The sequence below is a fragment of the Chaetura pelagica genome, unplaced genomic scaffold (genome assembly GCF_000747805.2).
Source record: "Chaetura pelagica isolate M959 unplaced genomic scaffold, ChaPel_1.0 scaffold12, whole genome shotgun sequence".
NCBI lineage: Eukaryota > Metazoa > Chordata > Aves > Apodiformes > Apodidae > Chaetura > Chaetura pelagica.
In genome coordinates this window covers 3,810,676-3,818,221 of record NW_009952801.1, presented here as the reverse complement: position 1 = coordinate 3,818,221, position 7,546 = coordinate 3,810,676, and the positions used below count along the sequence as shown (strand labels likewise).

The 7,546-nt window shown below is 38.3% G+C and overlaps 1 protein-coding gene across 1 annotated transcript in view; it reads right to left on the bottom strand.

The window, feature by feature from the left end:
- Window positions 1-5,428: 5,428 nt before the first annotated feature.
- SCIN (scinderin) overlaps window positions 5,429-7,546 on the bottom strand; it is a 50,731-nt gene continuing 48,613 nt past the window's right edge. Inside the window, exons 15-16 of the mRNA XM_009994981.1 lie at window positions 6,789-6,849; window positions 5,429-5,970 (exon numbers count right to left, since the gene is read on the bottom strand). Of these exons, the coding sequence (XP_009993283.1) occupies window positions 5,837-5,970; window positions 6,789-6,849 (195 nt within the window). The 3' untranslated portion in view covers window positions 5,429-5,836. The remainder of the gene's footprint in view (window positions 5,971-6,788; window positions 6,850-7,546) is intronic.

Here is a 7,546-nt window from a genome sequence, read left to right as displayed (position 1 = left end):
AACAGCAGCAGAGAAAATTAAAGGCATGGGAGTTCAGGCAAGTTGATATGGCTTTTAAATTATAAAGTCCTCACCCTCCAGGTCAAAGTAAAGAAGCACCTGAGGATTTTGCTATTCCTTTGTAAGTGGAGCCTCATATTCCCTTCACACTTACTGTCCCCAGAGCAGCTCCTCCTGATCTGGAGAGGAATTTGTATGGACCTGATGCATATGCACCTGCAGTTACAGTTTATACAGTGAACTGACAAAGCAACCTTGAACTGCGCTTCTGGGGGACTTTATTTTTGCTCGTATTGTGTAACATTGTAAAAGCTTTCCTTCTCACTGTGAGGTGTCTCCAGCCCTTTCTCTGCTGCCCAAATGCCATCACTGGTGGAGCTGGACCCATGCTTCAGCAACTCTCCAAGGCATTGCACTTGTCTCATTGCCTAATCTTGCTCTGAACAAGTCTGTTCAGCTTGGCACTAGTAACCCTGGCAGCTGTCTGCATTATGAGCAGTGCCTAAAATATGACAGTGGTGAGAAGTGACTTCACTAGGTCAAGCATTTTTCGAACACATGGTAAAAGACAGCACGGCTTAAATAAACAGGGAAGGTTAGGAAGAAATCCTCGCTTAATAGGTGGAGAATAGAAGCCCCAACATTCAGTGATTTACTTCAGGTTACACAAAGATGCATGGACCATGGGAAATGCAGGTTATGAAAATCCTTATTTGCTGCTTTAAATACGGACAAATTTCCACCATCTTTCCTTATGCAATCTTAAAAATGCTCATTTTGAGCTTTGGGAGTTCACGTGGGACATTTACATAGTGGATGCTGGAGTGCATCTGCAAATTCTAGTATGGGACAGAGTCTGGCAGAGAAGGTGTGTGAGATACATGCTGTTGACTGGGACTATCTAGCAGGAAAGTAGGGAATTATTAGAGTGTAATTCTTACCTGTCATCCTTACTGATAAGACTTTAATAGAATTATACAATAGTTTGGGTCAGAAGGGGCCTTTAAAGGTCATCCAGTTCAACCCCCCCACAGTAAGCAGGGACATCTTCAACTAGATCAGGTTGCTCAGAGCCTGGTCCAGCCTGATCTTGAATGTTTCTGAGATAGGGCAACTTCTGCCTCACTGGGCAACCTGTTCCAGTGCTTCCCCACCCTCATTGTAAAAAATTTATTTCTAATTTCTTCTCTAACTAGTCTAAATCTGCACTCTTTCAGTTTAAAACCATTACCTCTTGTAATGGTTTTAACCCCCCAATACCACTCCTGTCTCTTCTCCCTTCTAAAACAACTAACTTCTCACCCATTTCTGGTGGGATTTCTGCTCTTTAGTTGTGGAAAGGACAGCAATTTGGGGACAAGCAAAGATACTTGTAGGCCCACTCAGCTGGCTAAATGGGGACTCAGCTGTGCTGCCATGCCTGTTATGGGAAACCTGTGACCTTTCTGAGCCATGTATGTAAAAACCTAAGCCCAGAGGGAAATCTGTTTTAGGTTCCTCCTAGTAGTGGTCTGTTTTAATTGGTATTGTTGCTGTAGCTGATTCTTCTGTAGGAAGAGAATCAGACAACACAAAGCACCGTGAACTATCACGTAAATGTTGCTAAAATCACCTGATTGCATTCAGCCTTGATGTTAATGTTGCCAACTACTGTGAAATCACCCTGAGACACCTCAGTGAAATCTGTTAAAGAGCAACAGGGAGAGCTGTGCTCTTCTATCACTGGTCAACAGACTTTGTTACAATAATCAAAGCATTATTGCTGCTAAAGCAAACACTCTTATCTCTGGGCCTTGCAGTGCAATACCATTCAGATTGATCCCAGCCCCACTGCTTGGTTTCCTGATACATTCCTGAAGAAATATTGCACATACCTTCACTAGCTCTACTTGTCCCCATCCTGGTAATTTTCTGAGCAAAGGATCTATCTAACAAACAATACAAATTAATGCTTTCGCTGGATACTTTCATTTCATGTGGAGGCCCACCTTTCACTGCTGATTGAGTAACTTGGTGGTAAAAGGCACAACCTTGTGGATTTCAGCACACTCATAGCATCCTCACTTGCATGTTCTAAGTGTGGATGCATTTAGGAAGAAGCTTGGTTCAAACTGATTCCCCTTCTATCTGCTCCCCTGGAATAACTCAGAAAATGACATGCAGGGGAAAAAAGGCCAGAACAGTCATAGACTAATTTTATGGCATGGTGAGCCTCCCAGTTCCAGTTGGTCTGCCCTTCTCCTTCTTGCACCTTGGATGCTTTAATTGAAGTGAGTGTAGTTTATTGATGTTTAGCATAAGTTAACATGTTAATAGTCAGAAGAGTAAGTCAAAGTAACTTTAGGTCAGCCTAGAGAGGCTGTAATAAGACATTAATGACATGTAGTGGATCAAAGATCTGACTGTTTTTTTCAATTAAATTAGAAGTTCCTTTGATTTTAGCAGCAAAAATCCTAGCCATAAGAAGGGAAAAGTGTACTGTTTCTTTATTTAAAGATAAATTATTTTATTTAAAAAAGAAAAAGCAGGGATTTCTAAGTCATTGCATTTTTTTTTTTGTCTTATATACTTACATTTGGCTTTATGAAGCCATAGAGGCACAACTTCAGTGGGCTGCTTAGGAAGCAATTCTATTCTAAAGTGAAGGTTCTTTTCAAGCTTTCTTAAAGAAGTGGACTCTAAAGTGCAACTTCAGTCCATGGAAAACAATAGGCTTGTTTTGGCTTTTTGGTGTTTGGTTGGTTGGTTGGTTTGGTTTTTTGTGTTGGTTTTGTTTTTGGTTTTTTTATAGACTTTTGGGATCCAGTAAAAATAAGACTTCAAGAAGACTGCGAAGTTTATAACAAGAAGTGGTTCTGTAGCCTACAGAGGTGTGAGAGCACATCTTGCTATAGTCCAGCAAGCAATATATTTTCTGTATGCTTCCTTAGCTCTCCTGTGACAATAGTACCACAGTTCCACTGTCTACAATTTTTATCATCTTCTTGTTGTTGCAGGAAAAGTCTTTGTGAGTCTGAGCTTGCAAGAGATCAGACTGTTCAGTTTCATTTAGCTGCATTTAACATAATAATTTACAGCAGATCTGATGCTACATAGCACTATGTGGAATGCTCAAAATGGATATTCAGAGCACTGATTCCAAAGGCTGGCTCTTCTCCTGTGTACAATCTGTAGTTCTATTCTAAGATTATGCTGTTTTATGTAAACTACCAATACTATATTGAATTGGTGTGATGCCTTCTTAGGACTAAAGATCTTTAATATCTTTCTGTTGCAATGAAATTCTATAAAGATAAAAAATGATGCTGTATTTACAACCAAGAGTATATATGAATACTTGCAGTTTGGTAGCATAATGAAGCTGCTAACTCAAGGTCTAATTTTGCCATTACAAATAGAGTAAATGTAATATTACTCTGTGATAATAATGCAAGATACAGCTTATTGTTGACTCAACTTGACTCTACTGCATATATCTTCACTTTTTTTTCTATTTATTCTGAAAACAAGGCAGATAGGTTTGCTATGTGTATTCATAAATTCTTATGCTTAAGTATTCTCTTGAAAACAGCTTAATCTTTAATATTTCCAAGCACTTGTAGTCTATCCTGTCTGTCCTCCTTCTCTCTGTTAGAGAGAAATAAATAAATCTCTGTGTGTACCATACAGATATCCATGAAAAATAAACTTCCTCTCTAGCAAGTAAACTCAAGAACAATGTTGCTAGCAGCTGTTGTGCTTAAAGCTCAGTTGAGAACAGTGTTCCGTTATGAGCTCTCAATGCTCTTTGCACCATCAGTAATCAACAGGCCAGGACAATGTGTTGTAAACCCAAATGCCCAGGCCAGGAGACCACAAAAGCTCCTCTGTCTTGTATGAAGAAACTGAAAAGAGGCTTTCATAGTGCTGCAGAATATGCTGGCAGACTGTGCTGGCTTGGGAGTCCTCAGTGTTCTGGAAAATGCTTATGTACAAGGAGGGCAAATCTTGTCTAATACTTGGTTAAGAAGCTTCTATAACTGTTATTTAAAAAAAAAATAAAAAGAAAAAATGAGAAGAATCATATGTATGTGTCAAAGACAACCATCAGATAATTACAGGCTAATCGTATGAAGTGCAGTAGCAGAAGAACTGAAAAGGTCTTTCTCTAAGAGATCCATGTAAAAAGGAAGATACCTACTAGGATTTGAGGAAAGTTTTGCTAGACATAAATGGAAGGACAAAGGAAGTTCAGCTGCATTTAAAATACTGTTTTTTGTAATTTTATTAAAATGAAATTACATTCAGATACAGCCCAGTTATATTAGCAGAGACTGACACAAATCTTTAAAGCTAGCAAAGTCCTATAATTAATCTCTTAGCTTTACAATTCTTTTGTCCTTAATATTGATTATGAGCTCAGACTAAATTAATTTGTTTGCATGATCCAGAATCAAAATCACAATTATGTTAAAAAAAATACAAAAAAGTCTAACATTTCACTTTTCAAACTAACTTTATAAGAATAATAAAACCATTAAAATGCCTTCATTAAAAAGCCACGCTGACATGATTTACAGCTGTACAAATTGTTGCTTAAAACAAGCATTAGAGGGTAACTGTTCAAAGCAGTGCTAAAAGATTTGAAACAGATTTTCCCCCTGCCCTTATGGAGCCTTTTCTGGTTAAGCTACAAATAAAAAACGCTATGAAAATGTATTCTTAAATTCACCTGAATAAAAAAAAAAAACCCACAACAAACGACAACAAAAGAACTGTGCCTGAGAGAAAAGAGGAGGCCATAATCTCTAGTGTCTGCTCACACTCCAAAGTGCTAGGATGTAGAATGTTACTGAAATAAGGGGTTAATCCTTGTGCTTGATGTACTTGATGTTTGACTAAGATCTGCATAGAATAGTTGTAGAAACACATCCTGCACCTGACAAGGTGAGCAATTTGCATGCTGGAAAGGAACTGAGTACTGCTTAGTAAGGCAACCAAGACAAAATATGGCTTAAGTGCAATCCCATTAAGGCAGACTATGTATTTTTGAAGCTGTTACTTCTGCTTCCATTTAAAAGCACTAGTGCACTAGAATGTGTTCAAGAGGTTTGGTTAAAAAGACCTTGTGGAGCTGGAGGTGGTTCACAGAGATAAATCCAGAAAAATTCATTGCAGTGAGCTAGTCAGTTCCTCAAAAAAACATTCATATTCTTACAGCCATTTTCTTACAGCCATATTCTTACAGTCTGAAGTTCCAAATATATGTACTAACAAGATAAACAAACATGCCAAGCACAGCTTTCTCAAAATACCCATCCCGTCTTCTCCCTACAAGACAAGATCCCCACTCTGGATCAGGCATCATCTGAAGTTTAATGTGAGTGAGCATGGCACTAGTAAGTACATAATGTCCAACCCTACCTTTTCAACAGATGTAGCATTAGTCCTTTATCAGGCCAAATTCTGCACACTAATATGCTGACCATAATCTAAAGGAATTTCTTTGGCATTAGTTTGGATTTTTAAGTGATGGCAGAATTTGCCCATTTGAGCACATTAGAAGAAACTGATCCACAGATTCTGCTTGAAGAATCATTAGATTAAACAGAGTATTGGCAGCACTTCCTTATTTAATACATAAAAAACTGCACTCACCCCATTTGACCAGTTTATAAGTATCATTTATCCTTTCCAGTGCAAAGAATTTCTATGTTATTCACCAGAATACATCAAAGCTTGGGAAAGTGTAACAACAGATGCATCATATTTTTGCATAAACTCATGCTTAAAAATACTAGAAAGTAGTTGGGCTCTGATCATTCTTTGCCTTGAAGCTGAAGCCTCCTTGGACAGATTAGTTCTTCCATTTGTTGGAGTCCCAAGCCAGGAACCAGCCTGTGAATGTTGGGGGTTCATGCCCCTGCTTCACAATTACAATGGGGGTCCCCTTATCTCTGCCTGAAGGATCTGTTTCAATATATCGTTTGGCTAAAAACAGAGGGGAAATAAAACATGTAATATATTAGTTCATTCCTTTGGTATAAAATATACATTAAAAGCCCAACTGAAAGAACCCAGTGCTATTATAATATAGTATTCAATTAAACTCTTTCAAAAGCAGTTAAAAGATCAGGTAATTGCTGATTTCTTCCAGCTGCCAATGAAGGAATTTTCCATGATGTTAATACAGAGGGATTGTTGCTCTGATCAGTTTGTTGCCATACAGCTGGATTTTGGCTTTTGAACAGGAGGAAGTGTTTGCTGGTGCTGTGCAGATGTACAAGCATCATTGTACAAGCTACATGAAATCACACCAGAGATTATACATGATTTTTCAAGGAGGTGCACTCCATGTGAATTTTCTTGTTTTGTTCTGCAATTGGAATTTCCTCCTCTAAATTTAACTCAGTGAAGGGTGTAAAGACTTGAGAATTTGTTGGCACTCCTTGAACTATATACTTTAGTGTAGGGTACTCCTCCATAGGTATCTCCCTTTACATTCTTTCTCTTTTCAGTGCAGTTTCTTTTCATGGATCTCTCCTGTGCATTCTTTATGAGGCTCTGCAGCTTAGTAATGCTATCTTGATTAATTTTACCCTTCATAAACTTACAGGTAAGAAAGATGCAATGAGTTTTAGAGCACATTTAAAGGAGAAAATAGTCTTGTCCAGAATTAAATCTTAATAAGCTCAGTAACCTTAAATCACTGTAAACTTAACTAGATTTCTTCTACATTATCTTTTTCACTTCTTTAAGTAATATCAATGCTACTCCCCTCAGAATTCTGCCAAATTGATTTGATTTACCAGATTTAACAGATTCCTGTCGCTCAGTTTCATTTGCATCCTTCCCAATCCAGACAAAAATCTGAAAACAGAGGAGAGTAAGATACAGCTTCCATGTTGTGACGGGGATCTTGTGTACAGCAGGTAAAGTACAAAATACTTGATTCCACCAGGAGAGAGAACATATATTATGAAAAGACTGCAGAAATACACAGCTCTTAGCAACACAATTAATTATTCATTTTCCCTTGTGGAAGACTGTAGTTCTATCCTCTGAAATCTCTCCATTCTATTGACACTGGAAGGCCAGACCTTTATGCACGCTGATGGAAGGAATTATAATTACCATTTCCATGGATGTCTTTTACAGTTTGCCAAGGAAATAATTCTTTAGGTGCACATAAAAACACTGAACAGGAGCTGTCTATGGTTTGAGCTCTGTGTGCACATCAACACCTGTGCCCTGTGATCAGTGCTTGCCAGGGTAACTGATAGATAACCCACTGAATAACCCAACAACCAGAGCCTCAAATCTGCAAACCTCACATTTTGGTGTTTTGGGTTTTTTTCTTTTGTCAAGGATCCTTTTGGAAACCAGTTCCATGTCCTGGACTTCTTGCCTTTTACCTGAGTCATTATGTCCCAACTACTTTCCATCCAGATCTTCCACCCACCTTTCCCCACCACTTTTTCACACATGGACCTTGGATATTCCTTCTTGTTTCCAAAAACCTCGGCCTTTTTTTCCTTCAGCATTAGGCTGAAGAAGAGAAATAAAG